We start from the raw sequence: 22,565 nt of genomic DNA, 5'->3' as shown, positions 1-22,565 counted from the left end.
TCCGACACATATCGTCACGCCCCACGTGACTTCATCAGGGGTTTATCATTACTTTATTCACCAAGTCACTTATTGCACACTATTGATCAGACCTTTAGTGTCTGTCTGTTGGACATTTATTCATTGATGTTTGCATATTGTTATGTATATCACATCTATGACTGCACTTTTATGATGTTGGTGAATGCACTTTTTGTATGTTAAGTATGGCACTTGGCAATTTAAGAAGTTGTCATTTCTGTATTTGCACTCATTCATATGAATTTCATCACAGTATTTTATCACATCATTATATGACTGCACAGCACCAATTGTATATTATATTTTCCCCATTAGCTACGCATAAGCTTACTGGCATCTGCAGCAGTCAGTACTGTTCCACTTTTAGTGATAGCGCAGGAGAATCAATATTTTAATCTTTGAGTTAATTGTTACTTCCTGTGAAGCCTAAGAAATGAGTAATGTTTTGCACATTACTGAGATAATCAGCCTAGTACAACAGATATGTCCTTATTCATGCAGAGACTACACATTTGTTTCATAACCATACAGTATGTCTAATTCCGCGTACACGCGATCAGACTATCCGGCGGAAGTTTTGACTCAAAAATTGTCCGCCAGACTCTCGGCCGCATGTGTGCTAGTCCGCAGGACTTTTGAAATTAACAGTTTCCCGCAATGGAGAAAGGTCTGTTCGTTTTGAACGCGGCTCCAGGTAGCCGGGACCAGTGAAGGAAGTCAATGTCGCCGCCTTCGTCGCTGGCCCCATCACCTGGTATGAACTTAAAGGGGAAGCCCTACGCCAAAAAAAAAACGGCGTGGGGGTCCCCCCAGGTCCATATAAGACCCTTATCCGAGCACGCAGCCAGGCCAGTCAGGAAAGGGGGTGGGGACGAGTGAGTGTCCCCCCCCGAGCCGTACCAGGCCGCATGACCTCAACATGGGGGAGGGGCTTTGGGGAAGGGGGGCCCTGCGGCCCCTCATCCCGAAGCACCTTGTGCCCATGTTGATGAGGACAAGGGCCTCTTCCCGACAACCCTGGCCGTTGGTTGTCGGGGTCTGCGGGGGGGCTTATTCCTACCCATTCACCTGGTGAAAAAAATGTAAATAAAACACAACACAAGGTTTTAAAATGTATTGCACAGCTCCGGGGGCCTTCTTCCCTCTTGGGGAATCTTCTCGCCGGATTCCTCCTCTATCTTCTGCTCTTTTGCTAACTCTTTTACTAGCAGAGGAGCCCGGCTTTCTTCTTCGTCGCCGCCCGGGGGTCTTCTTCTGACTTTGGGGGTCTTGTCCCCCTCTTCGGTTCTTCTTGCCGGGCCTCTGCTCCTTCTTCCAGCTCTTTTACTGGTGGTGGCCCATTCTTCTGTCGCCGCCTTCTCTTCCTTGAGATGTTGACTCAACGCTGTCTCTGGCCGTAATGACAGGGATGTATTGCGCGGCGACTTATATAGGGACAATGGCGGGGTCATCTGGCAATGTCCCCGCGCATTATGATGTCACAGTCCCAGCATCCTCTGGGACTGTGACATCATAATGGGTGGGAATATCACCCGGTGACCCCGCCCATTGCCCCTATATAAGTCACTGCGCAATACGTCCCTGTCATTACGGCCAGAGACCGCGTCAAGTCAACATCTCTAGGAAGAGGAGAAGAGAAGGCGGCGACAGAAGACCGGGCCACCACCAGTAAAAGAGCTGGAAGAAGGAGTGGAGGCCCAGAAAGAAGAACCGAAGAGGGGGACAAGACCCCCGAAGTCGGAAGAAGACCCCCGGGCGGTGACTAAGAAGAAAGCCGGGCTCCTTCGCTAGTAAAAGAGCTAGCAAAAGAGCAGAAGATAGCGGAGGAGTCCAGCGAGAAGACCCCCGGAGCTGTGCAATAAATTATTTTAAAACCTTGTGTTGTGTTTTTTATTTACATTTTTTTTTTTCATTAAATTCATTCATTCCATTTTTCCTATTAAAGGGGGCTCCCGGATTCCGATAAGCCCCCTGCCTGCAGACCCCAACAATCAACGGCCAGGGTTGTCGGGAAGAGGGGACAAGGTGCATTGGGGTGGGGGGCCGCAGGGCCCCCCCTTCCCCAAAGCACCCCCCATGTTGAGGGCATGCAACCTGGTATGGCTCAGGAGGGGGGGGGCGCTCGCTCGTCCTTACCCCCTTTCCTGACCGGCCTGGCTGCGTGCTCGAAAAGGGTCTTATATGGACCTTGGGTTTCCCCATGCCATTTTTCAGCGTAGGGCTTCCCCTTTAAGTCCATACCAGGTGATGGGGCCAACAAAGTGTCAATCATTGACTTCCTTCACTAGTCCCGGCTACCTGGAGCCGCATTCAAAATGAACGGACTTTCCTCTGTGTGGGGGCAAGTCTGTTAATTTTCAAAAGTACGGCGGACTCCCGCCATAGTCCGGTTGTGTATGGGCAGGTCTGCTCGTTCGGAAAGTCCGTTTGTCCGCCGGATAGTCTGATCGTGTGTACATGGCATTGGGCTGTTCTCTGTGCTAGCAATGTTTAGGATTGCAAAGCTGCTGTCTATTTTACTTTTTGTTCCATTTTTTTTTTACTATTTCTTTTTGATGTTTTTTTCTTTATTGTATGAGTTTTTTTTTTGTGAAACCTAAAAAACTTTCAATAAAAACTATTTGATAAAAAAAAAGTCTAAAACAGAAAAACTGAAAATGTACTATCAAATACTTACTGTAACTTTCCTTTCCTGATAGACTCCATGGCAGCATACATGTGTGTTAACCCCCTCTTCCACTCCTCCCCTATAGAATCCCTTTCTCATAAATCTTTGCTCCAAGCTAGCATCCATGTTCTGCAGCTAGCCTACTCCAGACACTTGGGAGGGAACTCCTGCTGCCATGGATTCTATCAGGAAAGGAAAATTACAGTAAGTATTTTTGATATTTGAAATTTTCAGTCTTTGTAACAGACTCCATGGCAGCATACGTGTGGCAGCATACGTTTGGACAATAATTCGCCGTACACACCCAGGTGGGCAAAATGTTGAGCAAAGAAAGTTTAACACCATCAAACGACAGTACTTGTAAACCAAAATTAAATGAAGATAGAGCAGCTGGTTCAACATGGTAATGGGACACAAACGTGTTCATAGAAGACCAGGAAGCAGCCCTGCAAATTACCGTACTTCAGGAGCTACATGATGCAAGCTGCCCAAGATGTAGACCCACTCCTGGTCAGGTGAGCAGACACTACCTCCTATGGAGCCAAGCCCTTGGCTCTGAGAGCCTGTTGGATGACATAGGCAATCTGTGTTTGATGTAATAACCAGCAGGAACAGGAAACACCACACAAGAAGTAAGTACAACAGAGATGCACCATAGAGTTGCATTTAAAGAAACATCCATTACAATCGGTGGCACGATCACCCTAGATGAGGCACGCTTCTCTGTCCCTTCTGGCAAAAGAATAAACAGGCGCTCTGAAGCCAGAAGGAAGCTGTAGCTTGTAGATATGACTTTACAATATCTGAGGGATTCCTAAAATTTAAGGAAGGCACTGCTGAAAGTCAAATAAGGATTCCCTGTTTACTAGACATGCGCTTTAACAAACCAAGCCTAAGCTTTCTCCCATGCAAGTTAGAACTCTAAGGTTGGCAGAATAATTTCTTAGCTCCCACGAAGGCTGATGCACCCTTGGGAATTGAGTCAAGCATAGGTAACAGCACCGCTTGGCTGCCACTGACACTCCCTTTGTTATATGGTGAAAGGCCTGAAATTTGCTTCCTGGCTCCCACTGCTGGAGAAGCCCCTTCCAGAAAAGCCGCCTTCTCCAGCATCAACTTGATCCTCCTATCCGTAGACACCATAGTGCCAAATTATAGACACTGGTGGGAGAAAAGGCAGGGCCAGGAGTATTCAGATCCAAAACATCGAGATCCAGAGCCAAGGCAAAGATCCAAGATTATATTGATCTAAGCCCCGAGGCCCACAAGACACTGAATGGGCTCCAGGTGTCTCCTTTCCGGATTCAGCAGCCAGCCAAATTTGAGAGGCATAGAAATGACCTGAGCACTGGGCTCTAGCAGCTGCCCTCTGTCTTGGGACAGTAGGACAAGGACATGCACATAACTAGGCAGACATAGGCTCCTTGTTTTGATAAAGACTATAACAACCAATAAGACCCTGAAAACACACAGGGTGATGTTGAAAGCCTGAATGGCTGGAGATGGTCTTGACCTACAGTGAACCGAAGGTACTTGTGGAAGTCTTCTACAAGAGACACATGAAGGTAAGCATCTTTAAAGAGGAAGTAAACCCTGATGAGTTTACTTCCTCTTTGATTCCCTGCAAAGGTAAAGCATAATGGACTACTATGCATCGCATAGTAGTCCATTATGTGTCACTTACCTGAGACAGGAGCCAGCGAAGTCACCGCTGTCCCCTGTAGTTCCGAGCGTCCATCTTCTTGGTGGGTCTCTCTGCTCCGGCGCTGTGATTCGCTGGAGCCACAATGATGTCACTCCCACGCATGTGCACGGGAGCCGACACTCGCGGCATTTCGCCGCGATCTGCGGCCTGCCCAGTTTGCCTGTGCGCCACTGTCTATATGCGCCGCAGACAGCGGTGGCTGTCTTTGGGTAAATAACTCCTAAACCGTATAGGTTTAGGAGATATTTCTTGGACCTACTGGTAAGCCTTAATCTAGGCTTACCTGTAGGTCAAAGTGGTTTGTAAGGGTTTACAACCACTTTAACTCTATTGGAAACAAGCCAGTCAACTGGCAGAACCCCCGATGAAGCCGGAACGATGTTTCCACCTTGAACTTCTACTTTGCTGAAATTGTCACAGATGTGCAACATCTAAAACCGGCCTCCGCAAGCTGTTCCTCTTCATGACCATAAGAGGGATGAGCACCTGCCCTGAAATCTCTTTGCATTCAGAGACTGGCACAGCAGCACTTTGCGACACCAGCGACTTATGTAAAGCATGATTATATGCTTTCTTTACCTCAGCGTGAGGCAAAATCCATGTAAATTAATCAGAGAAGATGGAGGACTTCTGATGGACCATGCATGTCCCAATAGTCTGAAGCCCAACCCAGTAGCTTCTTGGATTTTGAGTTCAAGATTTTAGCATACTTCTGAGGGAATATTAGGTTCCCGCACCAGCTCTTCCTAAAATCCCGACCTGGTCTGTAAAAGTGTGCGACACTTGCACACTCTGAACTTTGTTCTCTAGACTGTCCTCTTCTGGTCTAGCCAGTCCTGGTCCTGAGGCAGGACCTCGGCTTGCCGACTGTGGCCCGGTTTATGGTGCTATCCAGCTTGCCAAAAGATGAAGCTCCCTAAAAGGGATACACTATGCCTATTACAGGGGTGAACAGCAAGCCCAGGCCCTAGCCATAGCACTCACTTTCCCTAACTGATGAGAGCATAACCCGTGCCACCATGCGGCTGCTGTCATCTGGAGCCTTATCATGGAAACTGACACCAGCTCTGGCTCCTGAACTACAGAGTTTGCGAAAACACTCCTGAATACTGTGTCCACAGTGCTTGTGCTGTGTAATCTGCCACCCTTTAAACTAAAAAAAAACTCCCTGAATCTGCCACTTCCTGTATGCCCTCTCTGTGCTGACCACAAAAATCAGGGCTGCTCAGCCCTGACAACCGTGGTCAGAGTATGTCCCTCCATCATACGTATCCGTCCCCTTTGCTCTCCTCTTTCCCCCTCACCCCCTCCTTCCTGCCTGTCATCTCCCTCTCTGTGTCTCCACCCCACCCCACCCCCCGTCGCTATTCTTAAAACAATAAAATTAAAATTGTCATTGCCAACCCCTCTATTAGAGGCTGACATAGCACACTCTGTAAGTGGATTTAAAAGATGAGCATTCTAAATACCGAATTTGAACTGTCTTCAGGCAGGTCACGTGACTCACGGCTGCTTTACAGCTACAAGATGGGGATTCTGCGGAGGAGACAAGTGGCCACATGATCTCCCCTGATGTCAGAGGGAGATCACGGCTCCTCCCGCAGAAGACATCAATCGGAGCTGTAAAGCGGCCACAAGTAATGTGATTGGCCTGAAGACAGCTGAAAATCGGTATTTAGATTGCTTGTTTTTTGAAAACCGCTGACATAGTGTGCTATGCCAGCCTCTAATATAGGGGCTGGCATAGTCTTGTATATAAGGGTTAACAAACACTTTAAGAATGAGAATTTAGAACACTCTCTACGGTTATATCTCCAAGTCCTGCGATTCAGAGTGTTCCCCTGATCCGACTCCTAGTGCAGCCCAAACCAACTTTACAGTCTCTGGATCAAAGTTGCAGCAAAAGTTCCATCAAAGTAGTGCAGGAACCCCTCCCTCAAAGTAGCTGCAACTCTAATCTGCATAGACTGTTACGAGTGCCATTGAGCTCAATAGGCTGTGACTCGCCGTGTGACCCCATGTGTCCAAAGTCGCATGACAAATCTCACTAGTCGAAACGAAGCCCAAAGGTGCTTACAAAACTTCCTCTTGCTTTGCAGGAGACTCTACCTTGGTTGGGACTTGGGACAGTTCCAGCTCTTCCTGGTCATCCTAGTGGGAGAACACGCCGCAATGGCTGCTGGACTTCATATGTCGCTTGTATCCCACTCTTTAAGGGATTCTTGCACCTCAATAGGGATTCCATTTGCTGGAAACCGCCAGCGCCTGGGCTTAGCATGGCTCACACAGAGACTTGTCCTCTGGAACCGGAGTCCCGCATCCCCAGCGGGCTCCCTCTTTGGAGCAGCTGACATAGCGGTAGGTGCATAAAGGAAGATTCAGAGCTTCTGCTGTGAAGGCTGGACCTTGACGGTGACCTATGAGAAATATATCTGAAGAAAAATGTTATGATCTAATGTTGTCTTTATCTTCTCATGCCGTGTATTGTCAACCTGACCCAGAAAGACTCACACAAAAGCAAAAATAGAATAGAAAGGAAATGGTTAAAGAACCCAAAAAGAGTACCCAGGTCAGCAAGGAAAAAGGGTTAACCCCATCCGCTCATACCTGTTACGCCAGGGCTTGACACATGGGGGGGGGGGGGGCAGTGATACATCCACAGTGTGAAACTGCACAGAGAGACTGACAACCTGCACAGGTAATTGCACACAGCACTTTGGGAGACTCCTGCAGACTGCCTATAAAGAAATCTGTACATCAACAGTACTGACCGCTGATTGAATTTCTCCACTGAAATGATGCCCCCACCGCGCATGCTCTGGGCCCCTGGGCAGGAGAAAACCAGGGATGCCCGGCCAGAAGAGAAAGCTGTGGCTTGAAATGTAAATGCGCTCCAGCTGCCATAGGCAGGAAGATACTAGAGCCAGAGACGAAACAGAAAAACAGAAAGGCCGCGTACACACGCGGGGACTGTTCGCCCAACTTTGTCCGCTGAACAGTGTTTCGGCGGACAGTCCGCCCGTGTGTGGGCTTTCAGCGGACAGTTTCAGCGAACAGTCTGCTGAACAAAGTTTTTCGGAAATTGGTTTCAGCGAACAGTCCCCTCGTGTGTAGGCTTGTTCGTCAAACTAAGTTCCGCGCATGCTCAGAAAGGATTTACACGCCGAAAGTTGTAATGCAGTGTATGGGACGTCGTATTTTCCGTCCCGTCGTACGTGCCGTTCACGTCATTGCGCACGGTTTCAGCAAACTGTTCGTTCGTCGTGTGTGGGCAAGTCCGTCCATGCTAATTTTGAGCGGACTGTTCGCTGAAACTGTTTGACGGACAAAGTTGAGCGAACAGTCCCCGCGTGTGTACGCGGCCAAACGCACAAACTGTTGCCATGGAATATGTCATATAAAAGTGTATATCACCGCCCAGGGCAACTTCAATCCTGCGTCCACGATGAGACTGGGCCAGATAGGTTGATCACAATGGGCTTGGGGCAGATAGGGCCACCCGCTAACAGCTGGGTTATCTGGTCATTGTGCCTCTTGCCTGCCAATGGCTAGGCTTTAGCTCTTCCAGTGCCTCCTTCATTTGCCCACTCCATACCCTGCTAACAGCCAAGGCTTATCGGAGTATCTTCCGTTTAGCTCGCTCCATACCCTGCTAATAGCCAGGGCTTATCAGAGTATTGCGACCTGTCTTCCCAGTGCTCACCGCCACCCAATCTTAACCCACACATATGCTGCCGTGGAGTTTGTCAGGAAACATCATTTACACATACATGGATTGATTTTATCTAGTAATTCAAGCATCCCTAGTAGCAACTGTGAGAAATTCTAAAGTTTTTATGAGACATGTGATCAGCATTTTCACAACTGAGAATAGCAAGGCTGCAATAACTAGATATCAATAATTTTGATAAACGTATTTTTGCTATTTAAAGGATGATTGCTTGGGGACACTGGCTTCTGGCACCGGTGGTGTAAACAAAGGGGTTTTTGAACACGAATAAAGAAAAATATATAATTATGGTGTAGCACAGACCCCAGAGGTGGCTGGCAATTTTTCCAAAGGTTCTATTCCCTATAAGGTACACAGCAGCCAGGCAGACAACTCAAGAAACATAAAGTGCATGGCTTTTTTTTTTTTTGTCAAATGATGTTTGAACTTGGATGGGGTGTAGGGTAAGCCTTGGGATACTTCAAAATTCAGTACAATATATAATAAAGGAAACTCTCTGGCTATAACTGACTCTTCAGGGTGAAACCCCTCTTGAGACAAGTGAAAAGTGAACTATTGCTCAGTGGACTCCAATGCAAGAACAAACCTGAGACTACAAATCGGAAGCATTTATCTCTAAGGACATGTAGAGTTTCTAGGATACCTTGCAGGCCTGTATTCACATTGCCCAGTGTACTTGAATGCTTTCATGCAATACCAACCAGCTTCTGTGCCGTGAGCCTCCAGGCCAGACCCTCTGTAGACTTCCACCAAACTGCTTCCAGCAACTTTAGACATAGGCCCCTCACCATTCTATGACCTGGGTACCCCGGTGGCCTCCTGCAAACTTCATCTAAGTGACCTAGAGGGCCACAGCCCTCAGGACAAGGACCCTGCTGTCCTAGGCTCCAGCCTATTTATATACACCTCAGCCCTTACTGGTCACTCTTACTTCCAGGGATTGGCTGAGGCTGTATGAGTATGCAAGTTTAGATGCTGCCTCTTCCAACTTACTAAATTCTAAAACTCTCTAGAAACCAGGGGGAAGCAGTTGAGCCTGCAACCAGCATAACCCAGAACAACCAGAAGCAATCAAACTTTCTCTTATATTCATCGACCGACACAGCTCCTCTCTGTAACTAAATGGGTTTGTTAGCCTGCCACTAGGAGAACTAGGCAAAATTGTAACACAATACACAGAATTGTCAGTACCGCCCAGGGGCGGACCCTGTGCTAACAACCCTCCCTGCTGCCCCAGCAGCCTGTTTTATTTTGCCTAGTGAAGGAGAATGACCTAGGAACCCTGCGGGCCCTTCGCAGCTCCAGAGGTGGTCAGTGAGCTGCAATGCTCTGGAGTATACATATGACTGGGCTACTGATGTCTGGATCACAGTATACCGAGGCCAGCGGCCAACCTGTAACTGCACAGGAGTGGGTCTGTGATGGAATGTCTCCCAGCTCTTCAGGACTGGTAAGTACGGCTCTCCATGCTTCAGGTGGTTGAGTAGCTGGGCATTCCCTGGGAGGTCGATTCGGGGGCCACCTCACCTCCTTCTCTTCTCTCCCACGTCCCTAACCTCCCCCCCCCGGGGGGGGGGGGGGGGCGGCTGCATGTGTCTGTTGGCAGTATGTGTACATGGGATCACTGGGGGTCTCACCTGTTTGGGGGTCTGTGCGGTTAGCGATGGTCCTGGTTCCGGTGTGGAGGGTCCCAAAAAGGTGCCTGTGGAGGTATTTTGCTGGTTGGAGGCAGCACTGTTCTGTGGGTTTTCACTTGTCACCGCATGGCGCTGTCCGGCGGCCATTTTGGATGGGGGCAAAGCAGGTTCCCCTTGTGAGCTTCAGCAGCCATTTTCTGTGGGATTTTCCTATTCAGATCATTGGCGGCCATTTTCTTGAGGCCCGAGCGTTCTTTTTCACCGCAGTTCTCTAGTGACAGCATGCCATGTGCTATCACACGCTGTTTCCTGTGTATACAGGACGCTGGGCGGTCATTCCCTGAATGCTAGTGCAAGCTCTGAAGATCGTTTCACCGCTCTTTTCTACTGCTGCTGCCGACACAGCTTCTTCACTCTGCACTTGGGTAACCTCCTGGGGACTACAGGCACGGCTAGTAACCGTCACATAATGCCTCAGGGTGGTTAGTCTGGCGCTAGGAGCCCCCCCCAGCCAGCGGCAGCAGGAGGGTGGGACCTTCACTGTTCTAAGTCCCCTTCAGGTGGCAGACAGGGTAGGGTCAGCATGGCTTCAGAAACTGGTCTTTCTTCCCCTGAAATCCAGGCTATTGCAATCGGGTCACCTGCGGATAGCGCTGTGCCCATGGACACCCTGAAGGCGGTCCTTGGCTCATTTGTTGCTAAAATAGAGGTGGTGCATGGAAGGAAAGGTGTGCAAAAAAGCCCCTGCCCCCCCTGTCCTCTGGGGAGAGGTCTGATGCAGACTCGGGCTCTGCTGCAGCTGGTGACCCCTGCTCTGACCTAATCAGAAGAAGCTGACCAGGACCTTTCGGCGAGGATGATTCCCCCGTCCTGATCAGCGAGGATGATTCCCCCGTCCGGGTCCGGGCACGACAAGGCGCTGGTTGGAGCACTTATCACAGCTGTGTGTGATACCCTGAAGATCCAGGAGCCAGCGGATCCCTCTGCTGATATATCGGCCCCCTTTGGGTCCCGCAAGCCAGCATGTTCACCTAAGGTGTTCCCGTATTTGACTTATTTTGACAAGTTCATCTACAGGGAATGGGGTTGGCCACTAAGGACCTTTTCGGTCCAAAAAAACCTTTTCAGTACCCTTTTGAGGAAAGCCTTCTCAAGAAATGGTTGGCTACTCCGGTTGTAGACCCCCCCAGTATCCAGGTTAAATAAAGTAACCACGATCCCAGTAGAGGGGACTCCTGCATTCAAGGATCCCACAGACAGGAAGGCCGAGGCAGTGGCTCGCTCCTTGTTTACGGTTGTGGGGTCCACCATACGACCAGTACTGGCATCTGCACTTGTGTCACAGACACTGACTGAGTGGGCAAATCTTTTGCACCGCGTATTGGGAGAACAAAAGGCTTCGCCTGTCTGCATAGAATTGGCGGACCAACTAGTGCAAGGTCTCAAGTACATTTGTGACGCGTCCCTGGATACCCTCCCTTTGTTATCCAGGGCTTCAGTGTCAGCTGTGGTGCTGCGGCGCCTGATTTGGCTAAAATGCTGGTCTGCTGACCAGGCATCCAAAAAAGCCCTGACGGATCTTCCCTTCCTTGGCGACCGGCTCTTTGGAGCCTCATTAGATGACATTATTAAAAATGCCACCGGTGGTAACAGTACCCTACTCCCCCAAGCCAGGAAGCCTAAGGAGCCACGGCGCAGGCAAGGGCCCTCTTTTTCCGCTCACAAACGGCTTTTTTGTCCGACCGGGGCTTCGGCGAAGCGTCCCCAGCCCAACAGGATGGCCTCGGACGGACGCAAGCGTCCCTAGCATCGCAAGCCTGCTACAAAAAGTGCTACCGCATGAAGGTTTGCCTTCGGGAGCAATAAGGCTGTGAAAAATCATCTACTTATATAAAAAAACAAACCAAATAAAAATTGCTGATTGCTTCTTTTGGACATTGAGTTTTTTATGCAATCAGCAATTTTTATTTGGTTTGTTTTTTTATATAAGTAGATGATTTTTCACAGCCTCATTTCTGCTTATCTAGTGGACTGAGTTATGCACTACTTTCACTTTGTGATTGCACGTTGGGAGTTAGCACTCTAACATTTATTTTCCAGCACGTGGGTTCAATATTACCCGCATTTTTGGATTTATTTTATACTATTGGATGTTTTATGTGCATTATATACTCTTTTTGTAGTACAGAATGGATCTATTTGTTTATATTCAAGTTCCACTATTGCATATTATACTTTGTCTGCTATATTTACTTTGCATATAGCAGTTGACCCTGCATTTAGGATCTGTTTGAACACTACCATTAGGTACTAATGTTCCCTTGATCATTAAATACTTAGTACAGCGCACCACTATCTCTTTAATTGCTTATTTTCCTGTGGGTTCAGACATTTCCCCCAGTGTGTGCAGCGGTACAGTAGTTAGGAGTCTATTGATTGACGTTGGAATATCCCCCCGTTTTATTTTTATTTTTTTACCACTTAGCCCACAATTAGGATGCCAGTGCCAGTATTTGTAGCTGCTGATTTATAAAATGTTTTTTCTAGTATGAACCTCCTCTTTAACTGCTTGCTGACCAGCCACTGCAGTTGTACTGCGGCAACATGGCTCGGCTGCGCGAATCGCCGCCATGTTACGTCGGTAACATATTCGGCCACTAGGGGGCGCATGCTCCACACTTAGCTGTGTGTGGGGAACGGTGTCACACACTTTTGCAAAATCCAAAATGTCAGTTTTCTTCTTTTTCTGCTGTCTGCTTTTTTCTCATTTCTTGACAGTGTTCTTGCTGGGACATGAGATGTGTGGAAACGTCTCTAATGGAGATAAAGCTGAAAAAAAAAAAACTTTTTTGGTATATGAGGAAAGCTATAACCTGATTTAGCTTTTATGTTGTCACTTGAGAGACTCCCTTCAAACTTCCTGTCATTGTAAGAGGAAATCTCTCCATCAGGCACATGGATCGCCATAAAAACATGATAGATGTTATAAGCTTTCCGCCACAAAAAATTGGAATTAAAGGAAATCTATGGTCACAGCATATACTTTCATGTTACAGCAGCAGCATTGTAATAAACAAACAGTTATATTTGACATTCCAATATAAGATTGTAGCACTGACCCCCGAAGGAGCTGCTGGTTTTATTCAGGCCTACCGTTACCTCACCTGCTCGCCTCTTCATCTTAGGGGAGTCCCGTGGAAAGTAGCCCAAATGATGGTAGATCAGACACATGGTTCTTTTTGAAGATTTATTTAGGGGTAACACCAAAGAAAGACACAAGACACAATCCTTCAATAGAGGGTTAGGGGATAAGGGGGAGTTCAGGCAACTAGTAATTGCGGGTTAGAGGTATTAGTCAGATCCAGAAGACAAACCGCTCCACAGACTGGATCCAACAGTCACCGGATAGGCCCCTCTCACTTGACCTAGCAGCCGATGAGATGCCAAACAGACTCTGCCACAGACTTGTTAATCGAACTTAGTGGTTTTGAGAGTAGTTGCACAAGAAAGTCTCTGCCACAGACTTGTTAACTGAATTTAGAGATTTTTGAGAGTTTTTAGGAAGAACTACCATACAGTACCAGATTCTTTCAGCCGACCCGGTGATACTGTAAGGATATTGATCCGGGTTGCGTCCTCAGCTTCCAGGCTCCTCCAGCGACACCACCCTTGCGCTCGGTCCTCCACTGGAAAAGTCCTCCCCTGAATCCTCCAGCTTTTCTTGGCTTCCCCCCACAGGCGAGACAGCACTGGACCACCCCTGGATCAGTAGGCCCCAAGAAATTCCTGGGCCAACACTATCAGTTGCGAAGCCTCGGGCCAGCCGGCCCCGAGGCGCAAGACCATGCGACAGGAAGGCCCTGGGGTTGGGATCACGGACCCTGGAAAACTAACCCCAAAAAAAGGCATCGGTACCTTAACCCCTTGCCGCCCGCCCTATTACAAATAGACAGCGGCAAAGTGGTTTCATAATCCTGACCGGACGTCATATGACATGATCAGGATTATGAGCCGCTGCGCGCCCCCGGGGGCGCGCATCGCGGCGATCGTTGTTGCGGGGTGTCAGTCTGACACCCGGCAACTACGATCTCGGTAAAGAGTCTCCGACGGAGACTCTTTACCACGTGATCAGCCGTGTCCAATCACGGCTGATCACAGTGTAAATGGGAAGAGCCGGTGATCGGCTTTTCCTCACTCGCGTCTGTCAGACGCGAGTAGAGGAGAGCCGATCGGCTGCTCCTCTGACAGGGGGGGTCTGTGCTGATCGATTATCAGCACACCCCCCCCCCCCCCCCGAGGATGCCCACACTGGACCACCAGGGACGCCACCAGACCACCAGGGAAAAGGTAATCCTCCCTAGACCACCAGGGATGCCAATGGTCAGCACAATGGATGCCAATCAGTGCCCATAATGGATGCCAATCAGTGCCCACAATGGGCATCACTGATTGGCATGCATTATTGTTTGGCACTGATTGGCATCCATTAGTACAGTATAACACCAATGCCGCCTATGAGTGCCTACCTGTGCCGCCTATGAGTGCCCACCTGTTGAGTGCCCACCTGTGCCGTCTATGAGTGCCCACCTGTGCCGCCTATGAGTGCCCACCTGTGCCGCCTATCAGTGCCCACCCATGCCCATCTGTGCCGCCTATCCATGCCCATCTGTGCCGCCTATCCATGCCCATCTGTGCCACCTATCCATGCCCATCTCTGCCGCCCATCCATGCCAATCCGTTCCAGCTATCAGTGCCAATTTGTGCCACCTATCAGTGTCCATCCGTGTCGCCCATCCGTGCCGCCCATCCGTGCCGCCTATCAGTGCCGCCTATCAGTGTCCATCAATGCCACCTCATCAGTGCCACTTCATTGGTGCCCATCAGTGCCGCCTTATTAGTGCCCATCAGTGTAGCCCCATCAGTGCCCATCAGTGAAGGAGAAAACGTACTTATTTACAAAGTTTTGAAACTGAAACGAAAAAAAACATTTTTTTTTTTCAAAATTTTCGGTATTTTTTTATTTGTAGGGAAAAAAATAAAAACCGTAGAGGTGATCAAATACCACCAAAAGAAAGCTCTATTTGTGGGGAAAAAATGATAAAAATTTAATTTGGGTACAGTGTAGCATGACCGCGCAATAGTCATTCAAAGTGTGACAGCGCTGAAAGCTCAAAATTGGTCTGGGCAGGAAGGTGTTTAAGTGCCCTGTATTGAAGTGGTTAAATACCCTCTCCCAGAATGCACAACAGGGAAATCCACTGAACCATTTCCGAGCAAGAGGTGGCATTCAATGCATCCAGCCTGCTGCTGTTCTACACCCACTGACAGTGACAGCAACACCTACGGTCAGGTGGGAATCAGTGCAACCCAGCTGGACTGGTACAGAAACCAGAACTTTTAGAGAAATTAGTCTGAGCCAAACTACAGCTTCAGACAATTAAATTTGAAAAAAAAAAATAGCTCATCAGTCTGCTCATCAGGAACAGATTCATTGTAAAGTCTCCTTTCATGATGAGTTCTGCTTGTCTGCTGGCCATTACTTGCTATAACTTCCTGAATTCCCTGCATGCTGTTTACTTTCAGTTTCTAAGAACTACATATCCCATGGTGCATTGCTGCCTGCAACCAGTGATTTCTGTACTGACTCCGCCTCCTGAAACTTACAGGTCATAGTGAATGCATGTCACAGAATTCAAAGAGATAAAGGTGTGAGAACCTTCACAAAACAAGTTTACAAATCTCAAAATCATTCCAATTAATAGGAGTAAGCTAGAAATAATTGAAATATGATATGGAAATGATTATATGACTTTACATTTTAGCCATAGATACTCTTTATGTAACACTTTAGAGTGTTATGAAAAGTGAAGGAATATATATTTTGAGTAAACAATATTTTGTTAATGTTTTACATTTCAGATCCATTTTGTGAAGTTTCACTATATGCTACTTGTAGTAATTCATTTGACAGTAATTTATACTTGGTAAAATGATGTAGAATTTTTCCATACAAACTAATGAGGTGTTTTCTTTCTCTGTGTTTACTTACAGAAGAGAAACATTGCAGAGGTAAGACATATGTAAATTTAGTGTGGAACTTTTACTCTGTCAATCCACATTAACTGTTTTGAATCCTTATGATACAAGCCTTAGTAAATAGATAGGAAGGCATATTATGTGTACTTTCTTTAAACCTTTTTTTTAAACATTTCTTTAGCTTCTTCCTTGTTTCTCGCCTATGCCACAATGATGTTATACATCCGAGGATCATGTTTTTTGTCTAGAAGAGGGGAGGGGGGGCTAAAAATAGTGCCTGTAAAGCGTCTCCCATGCCTCCCCAGTGTGAAAGCCAGAGTGCTTTCACACTGGGGCGCTGCGCTGGCAGGTTGTTAAAAAAAAAAAGTCCTGCAAGCAGCGCCTTTGGGGTGGTGCATACAACGCTTCTCCACCGCCCCTGCCCATTGAAATGAATGGGCACCCCTTTGGCAGCGATGCTTTTCGGGCGGAATTTAATACTTTCTTCAGCCGCTAGTGGGGGTTAAACGCACCCTGCTAATAGCCAAAAAAGCTTTTAAAATGATGGGTAAAGCGCCGCTAAAGCTAGCACATTTTCACTGAGCGGTTGTGACGTGAATGTCAAGGTATGTTTTTTTTTTCATGATGTTATATTGTTTGTGATAGACCGGTACGCCAATACTAACAGAGTTTGCATGCATAGGTAAGAAAGTTTGATAACTATACCAAATACAGCTGTTGCATAGCCTACCTATAAAAGTTCATTATTTATGGTTAACTGCTTGCCCACCGCCACACACACATACATTGGCAGAATGGCACAGGCAGGCAAATGGGCATAGAGGTACATCCCTTTTAAATTTGCTGCCTTTTGCACGCCGCGGGAGCATGCCTGCAGGTCCCCGGAACTTAATGTTCACTGTCAGCCTGCGATTGCGGTGTTTTGAGGTAGAAGGTAGGAGATGCCTATATAAACAAGGCATTTCCCCATTCTGCCTTGTGTCGTGAAAGAGATCTACTGCTCCCTGTCATCGGGAACAGTGATCGCTGTCATGTCCTTGGTAGCCAATCCCCCCACAGTTGGAATCACTTCCTTGGACACACTCACTTAACCCCCATGATCGCCCCCTAGTGTTTTTAACCCATACCCTGCCAGTGTAATTTACACATTAATCAGTGCATTTTTATAGCACTGATCGTTGTATAAATGACAATGGTCCCAAAATAGTGTCAAAAGTGTCTGATTTGTCCACCATAATGTCGCAGTCATGATGAAAATTGCAGATCACCATTACTAATAAAAAAAATAATAATAAAAATGCCATAAAACTATCCCATATTTTGTAGACACTCTAACTTTTGTGCAAACCAATCAATATATGCTTATTGCAATTTTTTTTTTTTTTTACCAAAAATATGTAGAAGAATAAACTAAGGAAAAAAATTGTTTTTTATATATTATTGAGGGCTATTTATTATAGCAAAAAGTAAAAGATATTGCTTTTTTTTTTTTGTTTAATTGTCACTCTTATTTTGTTTATAGCACAAAAAATAAAAAAGCAGAGGTGATCAAATACCACCAAAAGAAAGCTCTATTTGTGGGGAAAAAAGGATGTCAATTTTGTTTAGGTACAATGTTGCACGACCGTGCAATTGTTAGTTACAACGACGCAGTGCCGACTCGCAAGAAGTGCTTTGGTCAGGAAGGGGGTAAAATCTTCGGGGGCTCAAGTGGTTAATGCCACTATTAAAAAGTATAACTTTACAGGATAAAATCAATAACTGTTTAAGTCTTATATATATTCCAATAGCTTAAATATTATTTTGACTCTTACATATAATATGGCATTTCTCATGTATTTGTATTTTCCAGCCAGTGAATGATATTGAAGTCTACAGTATTAACATTGACTGTAAGGTGACATCCCGATTCGCTCATAATGTCATCACAAGCAGAGCCGTTAATAGAGCCAATGTGTCTAAAGAGGCCATCTTCACAGTGGATTTGCCAAAAACGGCTTTTATAACAAATTTTAGCATGTGAGTATTTAGATATTTCACTCCAAGAACTATGGTATTCATTCTGTTTTGAGTGGCTGATAATGGCGGGGAAGTCTGAGTTGAAAATAATACTTACCTTTGCATACACAATGCCATAATCCAGAGTTTTCTATTCCAGGAGGGTTTTGTGAGCATTGGATATTTTTTTATCATCACTGCAAATATGAACATAAGTTTACAGAACAGCTGCCATTTTATAATCATCCACCCCACCCCCCAAAATAACATATTTTGGTGGAAACATTTAACCACTTGCTGCCGAATCACATACAGTACATGTACGTGATTGGCTTCAAGTTGTTATACAGGGGCTAAAGCTGCAGCTGTATGTCATAAACCCAGTATTTTTCTTCAGCCAATACTCTTTCATCTTAAAGCAATCCTAGTGGCTGATTAGTCCTGGATTGCTTTTACAAGAGGCAGGAGGGGATGTCCCCTCCCCCCCCCCACACACACACACACACACACACACACACCCTGCTGCACAACAGTGCCTCTCCAGACTTTCCCATGTGATCGGGGAGCCTGGTATCCAATCCGGCAGTGCCACTGAGTTATCGTAGAGCTGACCAAAGACTGGAAGGTCCCCAGCTAGCTCCAATTTCTAGGAGGCTAGAAGCTACATTACGTCACTTCCAGTTAGGGCAAATGTGAATACTGCCTTTTTTTTTTTTTTTTATTTAAAGCGTAAGATCAATTGTTTTTTTTTTTGTATCTCGTGCTTTTCAGGGACCCCAGATGTCTACCAAAAGGAGGACCTGTCAAGCCTTATTTCTATCACAAGGGATGTTTACAATTCTTGTGATGAGAATTAAAGTGATCAAAAATAAATAAAGGGACAGTATAAAAATAAAAATGTAATAGAATAAATAAAAAAAATGTTTTTGATAAGTGCCCCCGCCCCCCCACGCAGAAGTGAATACCTAGGTCACGCAAGCATATGTAAAGGGTGTTCACACCACACATGTGAGGTATTGCCGCAAATGTTATAGTGAGAGCAATAATTCTAGCACTAGACCTCCTCTGTACCTCTAAACTAGTAACCTGTAAAAAATCTAAAGCGGCACCTATGGAGATTTTAAAGTATCATAGTTTTCGCCATTCCACATGCTTGTGCAGTTTTAAGGCGTGACATGTTAGATATCTGTTTACTCAGCTTAACCTTATCTTTTCTTCAAGTCAAACCTGAACACTTTAGCGGCGCACTGCATTTTTTTTTTTATAGTATAAACTATACATATATTTTGTTATTAACCTCCCTGGCACTATGATTATGTCAGATTTTTTATGCAGAAAGCTGTACAATGTTTTGCATGGAAATTATGCGTTTTATATTGTAGGCCTGTAATTCATAGGAATAACTCACTTAAATCTGTCCAAAGAGTCTAGTAGACATCCCATGTATGATAAAGTTTAAAACACGAAATCATAAATTATAATAAATAACTATAAATAATTATAACTAATAATAATACAATTTATTCAATAATGTTATGAAATAAAAACACTGAAATTTGTAGCATAATTGTCGCTGTCATTACTTTCAGTGTTTGACGAATTTCCCCACAAATCACTATAGCTCAATTATGCAAGTGACTCTAATTTATTACCACTGTTTTCTACAGTACCTGACCGCGAGATTGTGTTTTGCGTTGGAACTCGGCACTGCGAGGCTGTGCTTCTCGTGCTCGCCTCCCCCACGAGATGCAGCATATCCATAAGAATGTATTGGGGGTGGCGAGCGACAGAGCTTGGCGATGGCTCTCGCGACAGGGGTCACGGAGGGTCAATGATGCCGAGCCGCAGTTGCACACAATCTCGCTGTCAGGTACTGTAGCTGGTCTAAAATCGCTTTTGATGTAAAAGGACACTTTTTGGTTGCTATGGACAAGCTCAAGTTTCTAGGCAGAAAGAACAGTATATATAATATAAAACGACATGCAGGGCACTGGACAAAGCACTGGGGACAAAAGGGATGTGAAATGATTTCATACAGTAATGTAGCCTGTAAGATTACAGTGTACTGTATGTATTGTGTGTTTTTTTTTTTATTCACTTTTTGAATTTGACGCTGGGCTCCATCCCCTTGGTGCATCGCGACACTCGCAGGGAACGGAGCCCAGCACAATGATAAAGCGGGTGGAGGACACAACCCGCGGACACAGCGGGAGGACATCGCAGGATCTTGAGGACAAGGTAAGTAACTTTGCCTGGATCCTGCGATGCAATCCCGAGTGTGGTTCAGGGTTACCGCTTTTGGTAATGAATATTCACTTCGAGCCACACTCGGGAATACCGCCAGGGAGGTTAAATAACATTTCTAATCCTATGAAGTTAATAACAAGAATCCCCATTTACATCTGGATCCACAGAGTTCCCCTTTTACATCTGAACTTGCAGAGTTTCCTTTCATTATAAGGAGGGACTCTGCAGACTCTGACATCAGGGAGAACTCTGGGGCCTCTAACATAAGGGATGCTCTGGGAACCCCTATTTAAGGGGGAACACTGAGAACTCTGTACGGAGTAGACTCTGATGTAAGGGGAATCACTGTGGCCTCTGATGTAAAGGGGAACTCTGATGTAAGGGGTGCTCTGAGAACCCTGAAATGCCTTAGTGTACTTACTCAGAGGCAGAGAGAGAGAAGGGTGAATTCAGTCACAGACAGGAATGGAACCGTGAGCTCACTCCCCCCTTGGCAGTCAGCACCTCTCATCTAGATGTATCTGAGGCTGCTGGACTTCAATCCCTGGCGCTATGCCTCAGAAAAAGAAAATTGGAGCTGGAAATTTGGAGTGTAGGCAGACACGGCGTAGGAGTGGGGGGGAAGAGGTGCAGATTGAGCCCTCTCTCCTCTCCTGTATGTGTGTGTGTGTTTTGGGCGGGGGGGGGAGGTTTGTTAACCACTTGCTTACTGGGCACTTAAACCCCCCTCATGCCCAGACCAATTTTCAGCTTTCAGCGCTGATGCTGAATGACAATTGTGCGGGCATACAACACTGTACCCAAATGAAATTTTTATCATTTTTTTCCCACAAATAGAGCTTTCTTTTGGTGGTATTTAATTACAGCTGGGAGTTTTATTTTTTGCTAAACAAACAAAAAAAGATGCAAGAAAAAAATAAATAAATCATGTTTAATAGTTTGTTATAAAATTTTGCAACCAGGTCATTTTTCTCCTTCATTGAAGTGCGCTGATGAGGTGGCACTGATAGGCTGCACTGGTGGGCACTGATAGGCTGCATTGGTGGGCACTGATAGGCTGCACTGGTGGGCACTGATAAGGCGGCACTGATGGGCAAAGATGGGCACAGATAAGATGGCACAGATGGGTGGCACTAAGGGGCACTGATAGGTACCACTGATAGATGGGACTGATAGGCATAGTTAAGGCGGCACTAATAGGCACAGATAAGGCGGCACCGATGGGCACAGATAAGGCGGCACTGATGGGCACAGATGGGCACAGATAAGATGGCACAGATGGGTGGCACGGATGGGTGGCACTAAGGGGCACTGATAGGTACCACTGATAGATGGGACTGATGGGCACTGATAGGTGGCACTGATAGGTGGCTCTGATAGGTGGCACTGCTGGGCACCGATGGGCGGCACTGCTGGGCACTGATGGGCACTGGTAGATGACACTGATGGGCACAGATATGTGGCACTGGAGTGCAGCACCTTTGTTGAGGCAGATTGTGGGCACTGCTGGGTGGCACTGTGGGCACTGCTGGGTGGCACTATGGGCACTGCTGGGTGGCACTGACAGGGGGGGACACATTTTTTATTGATGTGGCAAAGCAGGGGGCAGGTGGGCACTGGCAGGGGGCAGGTGGGCACTGGCAGGGCTGGCCGTGATCGGGACTGATGTCCCGATCACGGCCGCCGGTGATCGGCTCTTTTTTTTTCTCCTCGCGCTGTCAGTGCGAGGAGGAATAATAGCCGATTACCGGCTCCGTTGTTTCCCATGATCAGCTGTCATTGGCTGACAGCGGATCACGTGATAAGGGGTCGGGATCGACCCCTTGCTCAGATCAGTGATCAGGCGAGTCTCATAGAGTCGCCGATCACAGAGCGCCGATCGTCGTCCCGGCAAAGGAGATCCGCGCTGTAGCCGTCATTCGGCTATAGCGCGGGTCTCAAGTGGTTAATGCTGGCTTTAGGCGCTGTGAAAAGAGTAACAGACACTCTCAGCTCAGACAACTGCAGCCAGCAACCGTGCTGGGAAGCCATAGTCCAGTCTGAATAATGTGTCCGGGTTTCAGACAGTCTGAAACCCGGACGCATAATTCCAAACCCCAACTGTCCGGGTGAATCCTGGACAGGTGGCAACCCTAACCCTCTCTCTGTGTTAGGCTCCTTTCCTTTCACACTAGCAGCAGTGTTTACTGTCCCTCTATAAAGCGTTCCAGAGCTGAATTGTTATTTAGAGGACAGTGAAAGGAATTTTGCAGGCCTTCACTAGCTGATACTGCCACCTCCCAATGCCTGTTGTGTGACAGCATCCCAACTGCGAGCCAAGCATTTGACTTGTGGTTATGGTTCGGGCCCATTCACTTACTTGGTAATGTTTGAGAAACTTCATATCTTGTAGAGGAGGCCGATGTTAAGACAGATTCAGATACTTATGCTGATTTTCTGTAAACATGCATTAAAAGATATTAATATATGCAATGCTGGAATAAATGGTGTTTCTGTAATCTCCCCAAAGTTCAGCTTCAATCA

General features: G+C 46.7%; 1 protein-coding gene across 1 annotated transcript in view; it reads left to right on the top strand.

Annotated features, from left to right (window-relative positions):
• The window catches only part of LOC143927810 (inter-alpha-trypsin inhibitor heavy chain H3-like), a 208,280-nt gene that overhangs the window by 4,321 nt on the left and 181,394 nt on the right, over positions 1-22,565 (top strand). The window contains exons 2-3 of the mRNA XM_077452192.1: positions 15,813-15,830; positions 17,650-17,816. Of these exons, the coding sequence (XP_077308318.1) occupies positions 15,813-15,830; positions 17,650-17,816 (185 nt within the window). The remainder of the gene's footprint in view (positions 1-15,812; positions 15,831-17,649; positions 17,817-22,565) is intronic.

The sequence above is a fragment of the Lithobates pipiens genome, unplaced genomic scaffold (genome assembly GCF_037356315.1).
Source record: "Lithobates pipiens isolate NorthernLeopardFrog02 unplaced genomic scaffold, aLitPip1_a1.2 Scaffold_23, whole genome shotgun sequence".
Lineage (NCBI taxonomy): Eukaryota > Metazoa > Chordata > Amphibia > Anura > Ranidae > Lithobates > Lithobates pipiens.
This window is presented reverse-complemented; position numbering and strand designations above follow the sequence as displayed.